Below are 23,251 nucleotides of genomic sequence, written 5' to 3' on the forward strand. Positions count from 1 at the left end.
ACCTGTATTGTAATTTGGATTAATTGAAAAAAAAAAAAAAACCTTCCTCAGTGAACTGCAATGTTAATTATAATAACATTTAACATAATCAAGATAAATGTGACAATGTATTTTGTTGTGAAGTTGCATTCAATGAGGGGATTCGATTAATCTGGCCCAGGTGGGCGTAGTTTGTACCGTGTGAAAAGTGATTGCATTCGTTTTGGAAGCAGGCTGCCTCCCCTTGCCGCGTTCTGTTCGACAGCGAAGTCGTCTCAAAACAAAAGTGAAACAGGTTAAGAACGTGGAGTAATGAGTAGGATTCTGTGTTTTCACATGCAAAGTGATTTATTTTGATAAACACCATCTGCTTTCCCAATTAAAACTAGTTTGAAAATTCAAAACGTACACTGAGTATACACCCCCCCCCCAATTTGTACTTAAAATGTAGGAATATGCCTTAATATTCTAAATTAACTTGAAATGGCCAACTGACGCCAGAGATCAAGCTCTGTGATTTGGTGTGAGGCAACTCAAAAGACAACATCAATACAAAAAAACATCTCTTTATTCACCGTCCGCCCTTAAAAATTGTTTCGTAATTCTATCAACCACCTCTACAATCTTCATAAGCCAAAATACCTACAACATTACAATGAACATGTATGAACATGAGTATTGAAAATCAATCTGTATTTTAAAGCAGCCCAAACAGCCAAATTATGCCAGTTATAAACAAACTGCTACAGCAGAAAAACTTTGAAATGAATCAAACAAATAAACACATGCACACAATGATTAATAGTGTATCATTAGTTTCATTTTGAAATGCTGGTAGGCTAAAGTATATCAAAACAATTGGTATACAATACATAACATTTCTTGCATTTGAAAAATAAATATGGCTTTTTCTTCAACCTAACTTACGGCAAACTGTTATTGCGCCGATTTGGCCAATTTCTCAGAAAGATGCATTTCTGTTTGATATTAAGATACATTTAAAAATATAGGAGCCCTGTTGTCTTGGCGAACCACCGATATGCATAAGAACATAAATGGTGGTCACCGACCTCAGGGCAGGCAAACCACAGTTCGTATTGATGGTACAAATAAGCTGTAGGAGTACCACAAGCATTAGGCACACACCCCAAGGACATATCTCTGGCACATGTTCAGAAGAAAACTGCACCGGCCCCATAGCACCAGTTAGGAGAGAAGAAGCCTGGCAGACAGACAGACTCAAGCCTTTCCTGCCCCCAGGCATGCACCACCATCACATCAGTTGCAGACAGCAAATGATAACAGCCTGGGGAAGTAGACTTTGATGATGGTGCTTTTATAGTGGCTAAGGTGATCCAGACCAGAAGAGCAGTCAAGCCGTGTAATCCTCCATATCAGTCCAGTTCAGTGTAGGCTCTCAGTGGCTCGAACAGTGCACAACTGCAGCATTTAGACCAAGGTAACCAAACACTTAAGATGTGACTTCTTTAGGATTAGTACTTGTAATAAAAATGGTGCAAGAAACATTTTAGATGGGTACTGTATTATTTTGGATTTTTCATCAATATGGATCAAACATAAAAATGTGCACACCTCAAACTACTGCCATAACATGGGTATAAACCTGACAAATGGATGCAGGAAAGTATGAAAATAGTAATTTTACACAATGGTTTCTCAATAAATGGCTTTGGAATTGACGTGTCAATGTGTAGTTCATACATTCATAATCTATGAGCAGAATTACTGTCTTACTTCAATTAGCCACAAAATCCCTAGTTTGAAAGAGAATGTTTTTCTGGAAGCTGTGCAACATTTTCCCTATATCTGGACCAGCCCCCTAGCAATTTGGAGTTCTAGCCAATGAGCTTAAGCCACTCACCATTTGAAAGACAGCTAGCAAGATGCATACACAGCAGAGCAATGACGTGGTGCACATATGTGACATAGTACGCCATTTTCGCAGACCACTTTTGGCTCATGAGCACTACTTTCAGATCTACTGGCTAAGTATATAAAAGCACCGGATAATCTCTTTAAGATAACAGTGTCTTTGTTGTTCAGTCAATGTGATAATTACCTTCAATTACAGAGGGTATTACTGTTCACACAACAGTGGATGACTGGCTTAGTTGCAGTATATACTTGATTTGATATGGACTGTATATGGTTATATCACCGAATGAACTTAAATAGACTAATCTTGTTTCAACAGCAATGACGATAATCAGCTTTATAACGTACCCAAGAGAAAACAGCATTCAATGATTAAAGGAGTGATATATGGAAGGACAAAAAAATAATTTTCCAAAACTGTTGCGCATCAAGTATGCTTATTATATTATTGACTAAAACAACACTTAAGGTAAATTGATTATATGGCAATGACTGATCCTTCGCAGGCAAGACCAAGAGGCCAAGGTTTCAGAGTGTTTGTGACATCAACCCCCACCCACCCCTACTATGTGCATGTTTGCACATGTCTGCCCTGAGCGACAGAGACCAATTCCACTGTCCTCCATATTGGATTGGACATGAGATCCACACACTTTTTTGACAACTGTCCATGCTGGAGAAGAGATGCACACGCCTCACAAATTAGTTCTTTCAAAATGTCTGTCCGACATTCATTTTGCATATGATTTACCATCGTCTTCTGGGAAGTCTCTGGTTACACAATATAAAAACAACAAATTCAAATGACACTGTAGATCAAATGAGAAACAATGAATGGCTCTAGTCCCCATTTGCTTTAGACACCACAGATGACAGATGATGAGAGGCACCTTCACTGTAACAGGCAAGAAGAGGAGGAAGAGGGAGGACTGAAGAAACACCTGAGGGGCATAAAGTGCTGAAAAAAATAGGCCTCATCTGACTGGGGTCATGGCCAGCACAGTTTTATGAGGCCAGCTAACCATAAATTGACATTAATTTCACTTTAGACTACATCTAAAGCCCTGCCGCTGAGAGATTTAACTTTTCAGATGCAAGCACTAGTCAGTCAAGTCATTTCTGGGGTGTTGTAGCAATGGAGTGCTGATTCTGGTGAGAAGAGTGCAAATTCAAACTCGATTCTGTTTTTCAGTTGAACATGCCCAGACCAGCCTTCAATCTAAGTTAGTCGACCCCCTTTGCATTACATTGTGCCATATTCAGAGGCTCACAGCCTGACAGAAGATAGTTCCAGCAAGACTGCAGTGCATGTCCACTGCATGTACTGTACCCCCTTCACTACTGAATCATGAAGCCAGACTGTGGGGCCATGCTAGGGGGAGGCCTTTGAGGAAGGACAGGGGGGCACTGAGACATGAAGTGGTGCTGGTGCTCCGGGTTGACACTGGGCAAAAGGTGGGCTGCCCTGGGGGGGATAGGGGGGTATGGGATGGCAGGATAGGACAAGACAGCAGGCTGGGGGGCTACACCTGGGGGTTGTTGGGCTGGAGGGGGAGGAGGGGCTCTCCTGGGCTGGGGCACAGGGGAGTGGTTGTTTGCCTCTGTATAGAGGGGGGCTGGCCTGGCTGAGACCTCCTGGGGATGGGAGCAAGAGACTGGCACCTGGGGCAGCCTATGGCCCTTCAGCACCATCTCCTGCAGCTTGTCAATCTTCACCCTCCTCAGGTGGGCCAGCTTCCTCTTGCTCTGGTACGAGTCTATGAAGGTATCCAGGGTGACGTCGCCGTCCAAGAAGGAGTCGGCCATGTTCTGTTTAGGAAGAAGCAGGAACAGTTTAAAACGTTAAAATAAAGCACATTCTGGATATTCCATGCAAATGCCTTTTTCCCCCTTTTTTTAACACTTGTTTATAAAAATAAATACAAATATGATGAAAAGATGTAAGGATTGGACAGTAACAGAACTATAAAAAAAAAGCTGAGAGGTGTCCACCTTACTTGTAACAGAAGGGACCATAGAGTTAGATTAATAAGCCATAGTAGTCCCCCTGGGCCAAAGTGTAAATAAAAAAAACAGGGAAGGCAGGACACTGTGTGTGAGTGTGAGTGTGTGTGAGAGAGATATTTTCATGCTGCTTACCTCAGTCTCCTCTTCAATCTTGGCTCCCTCTGCCTGCAGTAGAGCTAGCAATGTGTCCAATGAACTGTTCCCAGAGGTGTGGTCTGTGAGCAGAAGAGAAAGAAAAGTTAGCATTTTGTTTATGAACGCAACTATAATTCATCCTCTCAAACAGTCGCAAGACAGTTGAAAATGTACTGATGAAAATAATTAGCAGGCCTTAATAACATGACACTAAATCACATGATGACTGCTACAGAAGAATGAGGGAGTAGTCAACCAGTGAGAGAAAACGCGCGCGCACACACACAGCTAAATCTCCATCAGTCACTCATTGTCTACAACAACCTCCTCTGACACCCAAGCCAAGGACAGAACATCTGAGCAAAGAGACTGTCTTTCACAATGAGTGGTAAACAAAGACTGGAGCCTGCATCTGAAATGGCAGCCTACTCCCTCTACACTGAGGCCAACAACCACAACTCCTCCTCCCAGCCCGTGAGAGCCCCCCCTTTGCGTGTATGTGGGTCTTGTTCGAAAGTAGTGCACTGTATAGGGAATAGAGTGGCATCTGGGACACAGTCAGGGAGTCTCCAAGGAAGCCGCGCAAGAAGCCAGCCTGGTTCGAATTCCTGTGTGGAGTCGGTCTGCTGACAAAGTTAACTAACACCAGCTGGAGCTGCTGGGTTTACATGCAGGGCCTGACACCAAAGCAATCAGGTCACAGCACACACACTACCCTTCAAAAGTTTGGGGTCACTTAGAAATGTCCATGTTTTTGAAAGAAAAGTACATTTTTCATCCATTAAAATAACATCAAATTGATCAGAAACACAGTGTAGACATTGTTAATGTTGTAAATGACTATTGTAGCTGGAAACAGCTGATTTTTTAAAATGAAATATCTACAGAGGCCCATTATCAGCAACCATCACTCCTGTGTTCCAATGGGCATGTTGTGTTAGCTAATCCAAGTTTATAATTTTAAAAGGCTAATTGATCATTAGTAAACCCTTCTGCAATTATGTTAGCACAGCTGAAAAATGTTGTTCTGATTAAAGACGCAATAAAACTGGCCTTCGTTAGACTAGTAGAGTATCTGGAGCATCAGCATTTGTGGGTTCAATTACAGGCTCAAAATGGTCAGAAACAAAGAACTTTCTTCTGAAACTCGTCAGTCTATTCTTGTTCTGAGAAATGAAGGCTATTCCATGCGATAAATTGCCAAGAAACTGAAGATCTGGTACTACTCCCTTGAGAAACAGACGCCTCACAAGGACAGTCTGAGATATGACTTTTCTTTGCAACTCTGCCTAGAAGGCCAGCATACTTGTGTTTTGCGGATACTATTTAATGAAGCTGCCAGTTGAGGTCTTGTGAGGCGTCTGTTTCTCAAACTAGACACTAATGTACTTGTCCTCTTGCTCAGTTGTGCACCGGGGCCTCCGCTGAAAGGTCATCGCTGAAACTCCCACCCCAGGCACAACTCAGGCCCGTAATCTACACAGACCGGTGCGCCATAAACAAATCAGAGCTGCAGTAGACCTATATGCAAATAGCCATTAATGGATTATTAGAGCGAACATTGCTGTGGCGTTCATGAAAAAAAAAGTATAATAAATCAATTGAATATAGTCATCACAATAAATACATTTTAGACAGGTCTAAAGAAACATGATATGAAGAAAATGTCTATTTCAGAATAACAGACTAGCATACTATGAGTTGTCCTTATGTTAGGCCCTGATATAGCTATGAAATATGGCTGTGGGCTACATGAGTTCATTTAGCAGACAAGATTTGCTTAGAATTCCGTGGCATTACTTGTTATTATTTTATAATATGAAGAATACAATTGAACATAGCTTAATAAAATACAAAGGATATTTTCTCCAAACGATTTCAAAGGAAGTGCACACATACGTCTATTCTGTGTTGAGCGGTTAACAAAGAAACTGGTCCTCCTATATGCTTAATTTTGAGTTATTTATGCAACTTCAGTGGTGATACAAAATGCTGGGCTATATGTTTAGATTTTTAATACATTCTAAGGTTGCATGATGGGAAATCTAATGATGATTTGAAAAAAGTTGCATGAAAAGGCATGATCTCTGATTTGTCTCTCATTCACAATTTGACAAGCACTTGATAATATCCTCACCAGGACTTGAATTTCCCAGCGGTTGTGTGGCCGTAATGCCCGCAAAAAAAATCTATGCCTTTTGCGGCCAAAGTGGCCGTTGTGCCCACTAACAGTTATAATTCCTTTCTCCCGGCTGCCGTGCTCCGAAGCGCTCTCAGATATCTCAATTCTTATTAGCAAATGCCCATCACGTGATCCGGTCCTTCTCACAGGCATTTCAGCTAAGTATGCTACAAGTGAATTAAGACACAAATGCGCACGTCCCCCTTACCGAATTGCAAGGCGCATATTGCAGATGTCCACATTTAGCCTACTTTGTCAGCCTACAAGATGAGTAGGCCTAACGAACAGTAAAAGCACTAGCCTATGTCAATCTACTATCCCCCATAGAATAGGTGAATTTTTGTACTATTGGTCAACTTGTCCTTCTGTGCAATAAATACATATTCCAAACATACTCTGGGACAGTTGTGGGATGTGATAGATCCCAAATAAATACAACCACTTGCATCAAAAAACCTTTTCAAAGCAAAGAGGCTGATGCAACAGATCAGAACGTTTGGCTTAAAAATGTTGATAGCCTAATAGTTTATTTCTTCACATTATAAGCGCAGCAATGCGCACACGGCAGTAGGCTACAAGCACAAATGTTACAAACTGCAATCAATTAGAGGTAAAACGTTCTTGAAAGTGACGGCAAATGCGATTATGCATGTAATGCTTTATTATAAAGGTGCATTTTTTGTGTGAAAATGTTCTTCCACAAACTTTAAACTCACGCGCAGCCTAGGTACGCCAGTTCGGTTTTAAACTGGTTATAAAGTGGATTAATGTGCTTAAATTTTAAGAGGTTATTTGGCCACTTTAGTTGTGATACAAACCTTATCAAAACATATAGACCCATGAGCTAGGCTACAGAGGTGTGTGACTATGATTTGAAGAAAGTACAAAATTATTATTTTAATAAGGCATGTGCTGTTTCTTGCTTTACTGCACAAGCTGGGCATCATTCACGGGTGATAATACATCCATCATTCACAAGCGATAGGCTAATAGTCACCCATCATACTATTCTTAATTTAATGTCGTCTTAACATATACTAAATAATATATATGTGTGAAATTAGTTTTGATTTAGAATTAACTATTATCATGCAACTGTCTTGGAACAGTGGCATGGGGAGAAAAAAAAACATGCTATCTATACTTAAATAGCGAATGGAGTACGCTTTTCCCGTGGTTCATTTTCATGCCAGCCAGGTAAGCTATATTCCTGTTGTAAAGCAAAGCAATGTGCTTAATATTAGGAAAGTTGATAAATAAATAAATATAGTAGGCCTAGAAAGCTGATGGGATCCTCTCTTTTTAATAGAGGCCATCAAAACAATTTTCTCACACAATTGCATAGCCTATAGAAATGTTGCGCAACGTAAGCCCCATGGGCTCTCATTAAGTTTATTCGATTACATTTGCATTGATATCAGAGTGATTAGAGGGACAATGGAGTGTTGAGTACCAGACAGTTAGCAAGTTTGGTAGGCTAATAATGACCATCAGCAGCATCAGAGCTTTGAGAAGCATAGTTACCACATTGGTGTACACTGCGTTTGCATTTTGTTTCTCTCTGCATTTAGATACAATATATTGATACTGTAAATCTGTACATCCAATATACCGTAAATTCCAGACTATAAGCTGCAACTTTTTTCCCAGCTTTGAACCTCACGGCTTAAACAATGGTTAATATGGATTTTTCCCGCTTTCAATTTTTTTTCTCCAAAAAAACATTCTGTGACATGCTCAGTTTTTTGGCGGCATGAAGCTTTCATTAGACCAATGAAATTTCCGAAACGGGTTAAGGTCAAACTTTTTTGTTTACTGTTTAGATTAAATCGAGCGCTCTCATACTTCCCATTATTCTGATTACGGTAGTCATTTTGTCACCCTCATCATGGCAAAGACACGGAGAAATGCATATGATGCAGCTTTCAAGTTGAAGGCGATTGATCTGGCTGTTGGAAAAGGAAATAGAGCTGCTGCACGGGAGCTTGGTCTTAATGAGTCGATGATAAGACGTTGGAAACAGCAGCGTGAGGAATTGACTCAGTGCAAAAAGACAACTAAAGCTTACTGCTAATTTTTTATTTTTTGTTACAAGCCGTGTTTCATTACAGCCTATTTATTTTTGTTACAAGCCGTGTTTCGTTAAAGCCTGTGTAAAGTTAATTTGTTTCAATTTATCGGTAGGCACCTGTGGCTTATAGACATGTACGGCTTATTTATGTTCAAAATAAAAATACAAATTTTTTATTCAGGTGCGCTTAATAGTCCAGAAATTACGGTACTGTGTATCAATCGTATACCCACTGTATATTTGGATATCTGTTCATTCTCTTATAGCTCTATGCTCACTCTACGTAGTTGTATATAATGTATGCAAAATTTGCTTAAACTCCACTGTCTATTCTGTCTCTACATTTACAGTTTTACATTTAAGTCATTTAGCAGACGCTCTTATCCAGAGCGACTTACAAATTGGTGCATTCACCTTATGATATCCAGTGGAACAGCCACTTTACAATAGTGCATCTAAATCTTTTGGGGGGGGGGGGTTTAGAAGGATTACTTTATCCTATCCTAGGTATTCCTTAAAGAGGTGGGGTTTCAGGTGTCTCCGGAAGGTGGTGATTGACTCCGCTGTCCTGGTGTCGTGAGGGAGCTTGTTCCACCATAGGGGTGCCAGAGCAGCGAACAGTTTTGACTGGGCTGAGCGGGAACTGTGCTTCCTCAGAGGTAGGGGGGCCAGCAGGCCAGCGGTGGATGAGCGCAGAGCCCTCGTTTGGGTGTAGGGACTGATCAGAGCCTGAAGGTACGGAGGTGCCGTTCCCCTCACGGCTCCGTAGGCAAGCACCATGGTCTTGTAGCGGATGCGAGCTTCAACTGGAAGCCAGTGGAGAGAGCGGAGGAGCGGGGTGACGTGAGAGAACTCTAAATGTTGTCTATCACTAGCACCATATCTCCAAGTAAAATTCTGAGTATGTGTAAATGTACTTGGCAAATAAAGTTGATTCTGAGGTGTCAGGATGATTGAAGCTCCTCTTCTGGCACTGCAAGTGTCTCTCCACCCACTATGGCTCCAGCAAAGGCGCCAGCAAAATGACACTCACAGGAGTATCAGCACTCCTCCACACAATGGAATGATTCTCTACCTCTGAAAGACCAGCGAGGAACACACACACACACACACCTTGGACCCAGGGATCATGAGACTGCCATTTAGTAATGGATACAGGCCAGTCTCCACTGATAGTCTGAGGGAGAGTTTTTGGCCTCTCTCCCTCGCCCTTTCCCCCTCTCTATCCCTACCTCCCTCTTTCCCTCTAGCACCGTTTGGCTCTCACATGCCCAGCAGCACAATGGCTCACTGTGGACTGCTGTAATAAGGGGTAGGGGAGCAGATTCTGTCCTGTCATCCTGGCTCACACTCACTGCCAGAGTAGGAGTCTCTTCTGAAGAACCCCCTTTGGCATTGCCTTGAAGGATCGGTGGGGGAGTCACTGTATACAAAAGGAAACACACAAATCAAACAATACTGGGTTGATTGTGCTTGGAGACCATGATTATTTTTTGCTGTGGGATGCGTCCCAAATGACACACCCTATTTCCTATATATAGTTCACTACATAGGAAATAGGCTGCCATTTGGGACGCAGTAGTGCTGTTCTGCTCTGTCCTTCCCAGGCATCTGCTGCTAGGACAGCCAGCACACAGGGAAATCTACATTTGACAAAAGCCTGCTCGCATTCAACAAACGAATGGCAGGAGGCCAGGCGCTGTCTGTCGCATTTTATTTGTTTACTCCATTCCATGAAATAGCCTAACGGCCACACAAACAGAGCATGGGAATATAAAAGCATAATACCATCTTCTGTGTACAACAGGAGGCAGAGAGAGACAGAAAGTCTGTTCAACTACAAGATGGAAAATGGCAGTGTACATGCCCTGGGGAGTTCCAAATCACTGCTCCTTTGACTACAGGAGAATACAAGGTTAAACCAACTTCATCAGTGAGTGCTAAACTACACCCACTAGAACAAAGTAAGTAATGAAATGTTGGCATGCTGTTCAGAGTGGCTTCACTGGCAACCGTTGCGTCATACCAGGTCATAGGTATCAGCACTCAACTTATTACTCACTCCACACAAAGTGCTGTTAAGGTGTGCCAGTATGGGTGTATACAGTACTCTCTACCTGTCTCCTACTGCAGTATAGCTGGGATCTAAGTCATTGCTGTATTCTGCTCAATACTGGCAGAGATCAGCGGTGGGAAGGAAAATGACAAATGCTCTAGGGCCACTATTTGGCCCCGGGCACCTTCTAATGGGGGGGAAAAATAAAATAAATAAAAAAAATCAGTTAATGGAGAAACTGGTCAGGTCTGCGTGTCAATGGAAGAACAAACAAGAGAAAAACATTGTAACTACCGCCTCAAAATATCCATGACAGTAAACAATGTTCAAAAGTGAGTTGTCAACTGATTTGCCAATCCAGATAATAGGCATGTAACCTTTTCAAACCATTAAGCCATCACAATTAATAGGGTTGGACAATATACAGATTTTCATATCGTCCTTCTCTCATCCATGATTTACGTTATTACCAGCTTATTACACAAGGGGGCACCATAACCCCCCGCAAAATATGCCAATTAGGCATCTATTACTAGAATGCTAACAAATTTAGCACAAGTAATAGCACATTTCCATGGAGGCTGATAGCATATTTAGCTAACGAGCACAAATTAAAATAAACAAGTTGCATAGACAGGCAATCCAGCTTATAAAGTTAAACTTACAGTGTGCTCAGAAATTATTCACACCCCTTGACTTTTTGCTAATTTTGTTGTCTTATGGCCTGGATTTATAATTGATGAAAAAAAATGTCACTGGCCTACATACACACAATACCCCATAATGTCAAAGTGGAATTAACTAATACAAAATTCCACTATGAAAATGTCTTGAGTCAAAAAGTATTCAACCCCTTTGTTATGGCAAAGCTAAATAAGTTCGGGAGTAAAAACTTGCTTAACAAGTCACATAATAAGTTGCATGGACTCACTCTGTGCAATAACGTTTAGCATGACTTTTGAATAACTACCTCATCTCTGTACCCCACAAATACAGATATTTTTAAAAGGTCCCTCAATCGAGCAGTGAGTTTCAAACCCAGATTCAACCACAAAGACCAGGGAGATTTTCCAATGCATCACAAAACAAGGCCACCTATTGGAATGGGTAAACTATTTAAAAAAAATGTACAATAAAAAAAAAAAAAAATCTGACATTGAATATCCCTTCGAGCACGGTAAAGTTATTAATTTGACTTTGGATGGTGTATCAAAATCCCGTCACTACAAAGATAGTCATCCTTCCTAACTCAGTTGCCGTGGAGGAAGGAAACTGCTCAGGGATTTTACCATAAAGCCAATAGTGACTAACCTTTTCACATGTACCAACACACGGGTGTGATCATTCTACAGTGGTCCCTGTAGCGTACGATCAAACCGGTGTGATTAGAATGCTTATTTAGAACATCCAGTTTCGAATCATGCAACAACCAGCATTTGAGCTGGCCACACTGTTTATTCAGAAACATTTTGCACAAACACAGTCCTAAGAAAGTTTTGTCCAGAATGTGAGAAGTTTATTTTTGATGCAATGCTCAGACATTCACAGAAGTAGCTACAGCATAACACAATCATCCAAACTGGGGAAAAAAATGTAGGCTACAATTATCCTAGCGCTAACTGAGGAAAGATTGACATAACACAAGTGGTCATATTTTTATAACTCTCGGCTGACAGAAACTACAATATGAATGAGCTAATAGCAATTACTATTTATAATTAATTATATCACGGGTGAGCTCAACATTGATCGAAATGATTGAGTAAAACACATTCACATCAACTAAAGATAAGAGAGACAAGATGAGTTTGGTCTGTTTATAGCATGCATGTTGAAGGGGGTGTCCATCCACTTCCCTTCATTCAGAAGAATAGACTTTGTCTTTATTTCTGGACATTTTGAGCCTGTAATCGAACCCACAACATAATTGCAAGAGGGTTCTCTAATGATCAATTAGCCTTTTTAAAAATGATAAACTTGGATTAGCTAACAACACGCCATTGGAACACAGGAGTGATGGTTGCTGATAACGGGCCTCTGTACGCCTATATAGATATTACTTTTTTCCCTTATCTGTCGTTTCCAGCTACAATAGTCATTTACAACATGAACAATGTCTACACTGTATTTCTGATCAATTTGATGTAATTTTAATGATCAAAAATGTTTTGATTTTCACTTCAAAAACAAGGACATTTCTAAGGTGACCCCAAACTTTTGAAAGGTAGCGTATAATCGCTGCCAAAGTTGCTTCTACAAAGTATCGACTCAGGGGTGTGAATACTTACTGTATATAAATTAGATATTTCTGTATTTCATTTTCAATAAATTGCAAACATTTCAATAAACATGTTTTCAATTTGTCATTATGGAGTATTGTGTGTAGATGGGTGAGAACAAAAATTACTCATCCAAAAGGGCTTTGACTTCTCAAACACTGCAGAAAGCTAACACGTTATGATGCCCCATTACCTTATTTATTCGGTCAGTCACTTAGATAAGTAGCAAGTTAAACTTAGGGGTCGCGTTAACGAATAATTTAGTTTTCCGAGCAGGAAAAAATAAAAAATAAAACGCATAAATATCATGCTGCGTTTTGTAAACTCAGACCTAAAACGCTTCTTATTGTAATTCTTCTCAGCATCAGAAAAATGTTCAGTTGCACTTCTCTACTCGGGTGAGAATTCATAAATGGGTATTCAATCAGCAGACAACACTCTGAGTGATGTGTAGCTACAGTGGCAAGAAAAAGTATGTGAACCCTTTGGAATTATCTGGATTTCTGCATGAAATTGGTCATAAAATTAGATCTGACCTTCATTTAAGTCACAACAGACACAGTGTGCTTAAACTAACACACAAATTGGATTTTTCTTGTCTATATTGTATACATCATTTAAACATTCACAGTGTAGGTTGGAAAAAGTATGTGAACCCCTAGGCTAATGACTTCTCGAAAAGCTAATAGGAGTCAGCTAACCTGGAGTACAATCATTGAGACGAGATTGGAGATTTTGGTTAGAGCTGCCCTGCCTTATAAAAAACCCTCACAAAATTTGAGTTTGCTATTCACAAGAAGCAATGCGTGATGTGAACCATGCCTCGAACAAAAGAGATCTCAGAAGAACCAAGATTAAGAATTGTTGACTTGCAAAAATCTGGAAAGGGTTACAAAAGTAAGACAAATTGTTTATAAATGGAGAAAGCTCAGCACTCTTGCTACTCTCCCTAGGAGTAGCCATCCTGCAAAGGACTGCAAGAGCACAGCACAGCTCAATGAGGCTAAGAAGAATCCTAGAGTGTCAGCATGTTCCAGAGATTTCTGTAAGTCTTTAGCTAACAGTCTATGATACGTAAAACACTAAACAAGAATGGTGTTCATGGGAGGACACCACGGAAGAAGCCACTGCTGTCCAAATAAAACATTGCTGCACGTCTGAAGTTCGCAAAAGAGCATCTGGATGTTCCACAGCGCTACTGGCAAAATATTCTGTGGACAGATTAAACTAAAGTTGAGGTTTTGGTACTTCTCTTATGGAGTTGCGCACCCCCACCCCTAGTTAGTCTATGTCATGGAAAGAGCAGGTGTTCTTACAGTTTTCTACACTCAATGTATAATGAAATGTACTCAAATTCTGCAGACAAGTGAACATGTGTTACCTAGTTTGGACTTGTGGACCTGGTAGGCCTCAAAGCTCTCCTGTAGTGAGCCGTAGCATTTGGTGAGCTGGCTCTTCTGGTGTTCCAGGCTGGGCTGCAGTTGAAGATTCTGCTCTGCCAGGCTCCGGTTACTGGCCAGGATCATCTCCTTGATCTGCTGCACCTCCTGCATCTACAACACACATTAAGACCCACACACGAAGTGAAACTGACAGTGTTTAATAAGCAACATGAAATCTTATAGAAATCTGCTCAGATACAGTACACCCCCAGGAAGAATATGACTCCTTTCTGACAAGCGAGCACTTAGATATCTTCATGTTCACGTTTTCAAACATTCACAGAACGTTTGGTAATGACAGTGTAAGGCATTTGTAAAATTCTACAGCAATATTGTGGGAAAGTGGCCATGCGTTCGGACAATTAATAGACACTGCAGTAAATAAAACCTAATAAAAACTGTTAGTCTTGTCCAGGACCGGATCCTACACAGACCGGTGCACCATATCCAATCAGAGCTACAGTAGGCATATATGCAAATAAGCTAGTTGCCACACAGGCCTGCTATCATTCACTTTGAACTGGACTATGTGTTTACAGGCAGTGACAACTGAATGGGAATTGCCTGCCTGCCCATTTGATCAATGCCAAATACATTTGATTGACAACTAAGAGATATGCATGCTAACTGTGGATAATAGTTGTTCAAGTTCAGCATAGCTAGCTAGCAAAGTGATTCCCATTTCTTGCTAGCTAACCAAATGACACCTGAATCTCTAGCTGTAGCCACCAAAAAACGATGAGGGGGAAAAAGCTGACAACCTCCCATTAGCTAGCTAGCTAAAGCTTCGTGTTTTAATCAAGCTTGCTAAATAAAGACCTAAATGAATAGATACGTTAACCTATTGACCATGATATGATTGACTTGTGGTCACTGCCCTTGCTGTTTGATTGTATTGACATTCCCAGCCTTGGTTACATTTGACAGTTTTTGTCCAAAATATTTCATTGAAACAAACCATGCATCCTGAATGGGTGGAGGCAGCAAACAATGTACCAGGTCAGCTGTGATTTACAATCTGATAGCAATATTTTTTTGGACTTCCAAATAATGTATTAGCGAATTATATTAATCATGCATTGAACTCTATCCATCTATTCTGCCAAAAATGCCTTACTCTACATCATGGAATTTTGAGTCAAATAGAACCTATTTTTAAAACCTCGTATATAGTTGGTTTTGTAGCATAAACTGGGAATTTGATATTTGGGAATTTGACATTTGACTGATTGCCTGTGTTTCATATCTGCAAGGTAGTTAAAACACTGTCAGTTCCATTTTAAGACACATTGTATGACACATTATAAAAGACACACATGGTAAAACATGCAGATACACAAACACAATGTAAGGCAACACCAGGATGGGTAGGGATCAGATCTTATGCCTGTCCTGTCAACACTCAAAGCTAGAATCCGCTGTGTGACTTCTCACAACACGTCCACGGCATGTGGATTATGTCAAAAAAAATAAACTCAAATTAGTCAAGTGAAGAAAATATGAATATGGAGTTTAATTTGAGCCAAGAACCTAAACAGTGGCTGATGACTAACTATTCAAGATCTTTTCCCACATGACTCAAATTCACAGTCGCATCAAGCTACATTTTCTCCAAGGACAGAAATAGCAAGTGGCTTGGGCGTGAATAGAATCATGTGACCCAGCTCTGAAAAGACATAAACTAACCTACTATGTAGAACACTACTTCCAAAACGGAATATCTTGTAACAGAAAGACAGAAACCAGACAGCTGTGTGGGCTTTGGCCGCTGGGCTGTGGGTTGGAGGGTGACAGAGAGAAAACAACATTTCAGACAAGGCCAGAGGCTAAATACACTTATTACCACTGTGCTTTTCTGCTTCCGCCACATCCTGAGCTGACCAAACAAAGCCATACAACTAACTTCCGAAGAACAGAACCACGTCTCAATTAGCCACTCCAACACCGTGCACCGAAAAAAGTAGGCCCTTAAATAGCATCCATAACGGCTGGCTTATTCTGTCCAACCAAACACATTTTGCGGGGGAAGGAAATGCTTTCAGAAAAACTCTCCACTTTCTCTGTTCACAGTGACAGTATATGAGGGAAGAATACCAGAAGGAACACCAAAATCGTCACAACAAACATCCTGTGTTCAATAAATTCATTTTTTCTTCACACCCCTCCATTTAACACAATGACGTTATTATGAAATAAGACAGCATGGCCAGGGAGGACTTAATCCTAGATCAGCACTATGAATACAGGACCACAGCTCAGAGCGCCAGAGGCCGCATCAGCAGCCAGCATCACACCCAAACAGAGGGTTTTCATTCAGCGCCTCCTCTGGAGCTCAGTCCATGAGATGATTCTATTCTAGAGCTCTGCCAAACAGGGAGCAAGATATAGAGGACTACATGTCTCAATGTCAGGCCTGGTGTAGGTCTAGCTACATATCTGCAAATCACAGATTCCCAAATAAGTGACACTGGCTCATACCTGCGGTTATGTTATTTTCCTTCCTTCCATTTCCTTTTTGAACCACAATCACTTCAAAGTGACAATACATCTCTCTACAGCGCTCTACTGAGAGGGAGGATTTGCCTACTGACTGATCATGGAAGGAATTCACAGAGGGGCTGAAAGACTGTACAAAGTCAGCTTAATCTCAAATTCACTCCACATGTGAAATGTCAAAACAAAGTTAATCAGCGGGCACATCATGTGGTGATGGAGAACTAGGTCAACCGCCACCCAGTGTTGAAATACTCCCTGTTACATTTGCTGAAAAGGAACTAGTTGCTTGATATGGTATTCTTACCTGGCTGTGTTGAGTTGAAGATTGATCAGGCCCAGCAACTGCACTAACCAAGACCAGTCTGGCAGCTATAGCTCCTGTTTGTCCCCGACTGCCATGTACATTCACGCACGCAGGCACACAATCCAAACATGCCATTAGAGAGTGCAGCAAAATGATAACGCACTGCTGTTAACTTGGGACAAGGGGTTTATATCTCCTGGCACGGCACACACATGCCAGGACTGACAGACAAATATGAACTGTCAGTATGTAGCTATGATATTAACCAAGGTTGGCCATAGAGAAGAGTTTCATGTGATTCCAGCGAGAGGCAGTGACATTGTTCTGGTTATTTGAGATGATAGGAACACACACCCATTGAACTCCATTTGCATACAAAGAGTGAGCAGGTGTGCGAGTGTGTATTCCAAATGTGAAAAAGAGTGGTTGGTTAGCTAGCATGCAGCGTAAAAGTGTCCATATATACAGGTATGCATTCAATGCATTTCCATACCGAAGCAGTACAGTGTACTTACTTACTGTACCTGCTCAGATTATATAGTGTACGTCAGGGCTAATCAACCATATTCTTACAGGGACCAGGCGTAAAAAAGGTTAATTGCAGGGGGGGGCGGACATTTTCCACATGCTATTATTCTTCGGAAGAACTTTATAAAAAGCAACGCACACACCAATAAAGAACTTTCCTTAAAATTATATGTTGCTCAAAGTAATTAGGAAAGAAGCAGAGGGTGCTCAACCAACATGAGTCGAGGTGCAAACAATTTTTTTTTTCATAAATCGTTGAAAAGGACACAACTATTAAAATATTCCTAAAAGTAAATTAGGTCATTTTAACCTGAAGACTAAGCATCTCAATAAATAATACAAAGATACCATGTCAAATCAGGTAATGCTAAACTCCAGTCTGAAGGAAGTATGTTGAGAATTAATTTCTCTCAGTCATAAGGTGTGTTTCTTTGTCACACTCCCTTCTAACGAATCCATGTGAGCAGCGGGGAAAACAGAAGGCATTTGGGAAAGTATTCAGAACCCTTGACTTTTGTCACATTTTGATACGTTACACCCTTATTATAAAATTTATTAAATCGTTTTTTTCTCCCCTCAATCTACACATAATAGCCCATAATGACAAAGCAAAAACAGTTTTAGAAATTTTTGCAAATGTATCAAGAAAAAACCCGGAAATATAACATTTACATAATTACTCACACCCTTTACTCAGTACATCGTTGAAGCACCTTTAGCAGCGATTACAGTCTCAGGTCTTCTTGGGTATGACGCGACAAGCTTGGCACACATGTACAGTATTTGATCCCCTGCTGATTTTATACGTTTGCCCACTTACAAAGAAATTATCAGTCTATAATTGTAATGGTAGGTTTATATGAACAGTGAGAGACAGAATAACAACAAAAACATCCAGAAAAACACATGTCAAAAATGTTATAAAATGATTTGCATTTAAAATGAGGGAAATAAGTATTTCACCCCTCTGCATAGATTTTCTATGGGATTAAGGCCTGGAGACTGGCTAGGCCACTCCAGGACCATAATGTGCTTCTTCTTGAGCCACGCCTTTGTTGCCTTGGCCGTGTGTTTTGGGTCATTGTCATGCTGGAATACCCATCCACGACTCATTTTCAATGCCCTGGCTGAGGGAAGGATGTTCTCACCCAAGATTTGACAGTACATGGGCCCCATCCATCATCCCTTTGATGCGGTGAAGTTGTCCTGTCCACTTAGCAGAAAAACACCCCCAAAGCATAATGTTTCCACCTCCATGTTTGACGGTGGAGATGGTGTTCTTGGGGTCATAGGCAGCATTCCTCCTCCTCCAAACACGGCGAGTTGAGTTGATGCCAAAGAGCTCCATTTTGGTCTCATCTGACCACAACACTTTCCCCAGTTGTCCTCAGTCATTCAGATGTTCATTGGCAAACTTCAGACGGGCATGTATATGTGCTTTCTTCCATTTGCGAATAATCGCACCAAATGTTGTCACCTTCTCACCAAGCTGCTTGGCGATGGTCTTGTAGCCCATTCCAGCCTTGTGTAGGTCTACAATCTTGTCCCTGACATCCTTGGAGAGCTCTTTGGTCTTGGCCATGGTGGAGAGTTTGGAATCTGATTGATTGATTGCTTCTGTGGACAGGTGTCTTTTTTACAGGTAACAAGCTGAGATTAGGAGCACTCCCTTTAAGAGTGTGCTCCTAACCCACTTGGAGTTTGTCAAAAAGGCACCTAAAGAACTCTCAGACCATGAGAAACAAGATTCTCTGGTCTGATGAAACCAAGATTCACGCCGTGTTTGGAAGAGGAGGAATGCTGCCTATAACCGCAAGAACACCATCCCCACCGTCAAACATGGAGGTGGAAACATTATGCTTTGGGGGTGTTTTTCTGCTAAGGGGACAGGACGACTTCACCGCATCAAAGGGACGATGGATGGGGCCCATGTACTGTCAAATCTTGGGTGAGAAAATCCTTCCCTCAGCCAGGGCATTGAAAATGGGTCGTGGATGGGTATTCCAGCATGAAAATGACCCAAAACACACAGCCAAGGCAACAAAGGAGTGGCTCAAGAAGAAGCACATTAAGGTCCTGGAGTGGCCTAGCCAGTCTCCAGACCTTAATCCAATAGAAAATCTGTGGAGGGAGCTGAAGGTTTGAGTTGCCAAACGTCAGCCTCGAAACCTTAATGACTTGGAGAAGATCTACAAAGAGGAGTGGGACAAAATCCCTCCTGAGATGTGTGCAAACCTGGTGGCCAACTACAAGAAACGTCTGACCTCTGTGATTGCCAACAAGGATTTTGCCACCAAGTACTAAAGTCATGTTTTGCAGAGGGGTCAAATACTTATTTCCCTCATTAAAATGCAAATCAATTTATAACATTTTTTACATGCGTTTTTCTAGATATTTTTGTTGTTATTCTGTCTCTCACTGTTCAAATAAACCTACCATTAAAATTATAGGCTGATCCTTTGTCAGTGGGCAAACGTACAAAATCAGCAGGGGATCAAATACTTTTTACCCCTCACTGTACTCCCATCTCCACAGAGGAAGTCTGGAGCTCTGTCAGAGTAACCATCGGGTTCTTGGTCACCTCCCTGACAAAGGCCCTTCTCTCCCAATTGCTCAGTTTGGAACTCTACAGACAATTAATTTGACCTCATGGCTTGGTTTTGGCTCTGACATGTACTGTCAACTGTGGAACCTTAAATAGACCAGTGTGTGCCTTTACAAATCACATCCAATTTCAAGGCTCATAGCAAAGAGTCTGAATTAGGGATGCACCGATATTACATTTTTGCCAATACCAAAATCGGACATTTTCCTTGCCAAAAAGAAAACCCCGCACCATTATCTTTTATTTTAGCAGCCTTTTAAGCATTCTAGTACAGTTAAATAGTTAACACACACACACACAGCGCTCTAAGGAACTGCATCTCAGTGCAAGAGGCGTCACTACAGTCCCTGGTTCAAATGCCATCTTTGTAAATAAGAATTTGTTCTTAACTGACTTACCTAGTTAAATAAAGGTTACACACACACACTGAACAAAAGGTTATTTTGTTGGCATTTACGTACATTATGTCCCCCATTTACGTATGTAGAGCATGGTGGCGGCACAGTAAAGAAGCTCATACAGAATACCACCGAATCGATTGTTCACAGCCTCGAGTACTTTTGTAAGTTTTAACCCCACGGTCTGTGTCAGCAGTTTTGTTGAGCAGGCGTTTCAATGCCATGACAGAGGGTATCACGTCTGCTGCAGAAGCAGTAGATTAGTTGCTCATGGGACTGACGTCGCTGGTCCAAATGTCAGTCGTGACGCCCATAGCAAGTAGCATAATGAATTCCATTATCTTGGCGTTAATGGATTTTGCCTCTCAAATTTCTGCTCAACTTAAACTTGTTGGAAGTGTGGCTTAGTATTTTTCGGCTTTTGTTCTGTGTAGCGATGTATTTTTCGTGGCGTCATTACGTCATCTACTTACGTTAAACACGTATGCATATCAGCTTTGACATCGGTTTTGCACGTCGCCGTTAAACTAGACATCGGGCCGATGCCAATGTTGCCATTTTTAGCTCACCGATATATCGCGCATCCCTAGTCTGAATACTTACATAAATAAGATGATTCCGTTTTTTTTATTCTTAATACATTTGCAAAAAATTCTAAAACCCTGTTTTCGCTTTGTCATTATTGGCTATTGTGTGTAGATTTATGAGGGAAAAAATAACAATCTATGGCTGGTAACCTACAGCAATCAGCTGTGATATCAAGCCCTTTGTCATTCCACTCCACTGCCACAGAGTGAGGAAAACAAAACCATTGGCAGCTAGAAAAGAAAACGAAACCATTGGCAGCTAGAATCAGATACAGGGAGGAATAAAATCTTAACTGGGACTATAAAAAGCAGTTCTCTGGTATCGAGACACATGCAAATCAATGCTAGCTGGTTTCCTTTATTAATTTACAAGGTCAGTTAAAGACCTTACAGCTTACATAGAATTCTCCTTTCCCCTACAGATGGATCTATGGAATTGTCCAGGAACAACTATGTAAATTCACCCTCACAGCTTGTTCTTGTCTCAGGTGTGCTACCAGAAGTCCTTCCCAAGGAGGAGAACTCTGAGAACTTAGTCTGTGGAATGTTTTATTTAACTAGGCAAGTCAGTTAAGAACAAATTCTTATTTACAATGACGGCCTTGGGACAGTGGGTTAACTGCCTTGTTCAGGGGCAGAACGACAGATTATTACCTTGTCTGCTCAGGAATTCGATCCACCAACCTTTCGGTTACTGGCCCAACGCTCTAACCACTAGGCTACCTGCTTCCCTAATAAGCAAGCATCAATAATATACAATGGAGAAGTTTATATTAAAGATAATCTAACAAATAAACTACCATACTGAAAGTATTGACTCGGCACAGCTGGCAGCAAAGTTCATTCAGCAGCTGACAATTTTATGATTGTTATAGCCAGTTGCGTTACCAAACTTCATTCAAGGTTCCTTATGACTAAAAAGGCAGCTGGTTCTACAAGATAACGTTTTTTTTTGTTGTAAAACAGGCGCTGAGGTACATGACCTTGACATTGTGCCAATTTAAACAAAAATAAAAGTATGAACACCTGCCCTATTGGGTCTTGTAATTGAATTTTCATAAACGGAACCTCTGACCTCCTAAACTGTATGTCGTGTCATTACTGCATTACGGCATACTGTATTTTTGCTTTGTCACCAACAATAATACCCGTTGACACACCCAGAGAGGAAGTGTTCTGCAAGTAAGGTTCTTCCAAAATATATTGCTGATCAGTCTGCTGCCAAGACAAGCATGGATACTATACATTTTCTCTGCAGCAATATTGTTATGTTGCTGTCACTCGCTGACAATGTAACAGTGTTTGTTTCTTTTGTGGCAACAATGTGGCAAAGCATCTCGAGTTCCAGGAAGGTTTGCTACTTCGAGTTAGACAGCAAAATTCTAAAGGTCTTCAAAAAGTAAACATTTTTATCAAACAAACAAAAAACACCTGACATTGACGGTAGTCTACTGTAACGTTATCTGTCCACGCACTAAAAGGTTGAAAAACGATGTATTGGAAAGTATGTAACATAATTCACGACATTCACTAAATGCTTCGTTAATTACCTACCCTGCATGCTGGCAAAACAAAAGGCTTGAAAAATGTAAACATTGCGGCAGTAAACCCAACTGATTCGGGAATTTGTTACAGTAGCTTACCTCTTCCATTTCTTGAATAATTTTGTTAAGTTTGTCATCATCTTCAAGCATTTCGTTGAGCTGCGTCATCGAGTAGGAGCTAAACTTGTTCCAAAAACCAGACATTTCTGTCACATCTGTCTTAAGACCCTTTCTTCCCCTCAGATCCCCTTCGTTGAAGCAAGCACCTTCACTCTCACACGCTCCGAAGAATAAACGGCTTGGCTGAAAAAGCGAGACTGTAACCGGAAGCTGTGTGTCTCTGGCACAGGATTGGAGGTGGGGATATATGACGTCATACTGAATGTAATACAGTCGAAGAGGCCTCTGCTACGATAAAACCAACAGGCAACAACAAACAATATGTTTTCAGTAGCCTAGTTGCAGTCACGTCTTAGTTAATTCAGTACATTCATTTTTACTTGTGCAAAATCAAGTATTGGACAGCATCCACATGAAATCTAATCTATTCAGCAATGAGTGTCATACAGTTTCAAGACATTGCACTTCCCATTGATTTGCATAGAATAAATAGTCTGCACATTCTCATCCAGTGAAGAAGCCAGATGTGGAGGTCCTGGGCTGGGGTGGTTACACGTGGTCTGCGGTTTAGTCCGGTTGGCTGTACTGCCAAATTCTCTAAAACTACGTTGGCGGCAGCTTA

General features: G+C 41.1%; 1 protein-coding gene across 1 annotated transcript; it reads right to left on the bottom strand.

The window, feature by feature from the left end:
* Positions 1–529: 529 nt before the first annotated feature.
* LOC106585126 (vacuolar protein sorting-associated protein 37B-like) lies at positions 530–23,143 on the bottom strand. The gene is made up of 4 exons (XM_014170984.2): positions 22,609–23,143; positions 13,987–14,158; positions 4,015–4,097; positions 530–3,684 (listed from the first exon to the last, which is right to left on the bottom strand). The coding sequence occupies exons 1-4, from the start codon at positions 22,711–22,713 to the stop codon at positions 3,214–3,216; spliced, it is 831 nt and encodes a 276-aa protein (XP_014026459.1). The 5' UTR covers positions 22,714–23,143; the 3' UTR covers positions 530–3,213.
* Between the last annotated feature and the right edge of the window lie 108 nt (positions 23,144–23,251).

Source organism: Salmo salar, chromosome ssa24, assembly GCF_905237065.1.
Source record: "Salmo salar chromosome ssa24, Ssal_v3.1, whole genome shotgun sequence".
NCBI lineage: Eukaryota > Metazoa > Chordata > Actinopteri > Salmoniformes > Salmonidae > Salmo > Salmo salar.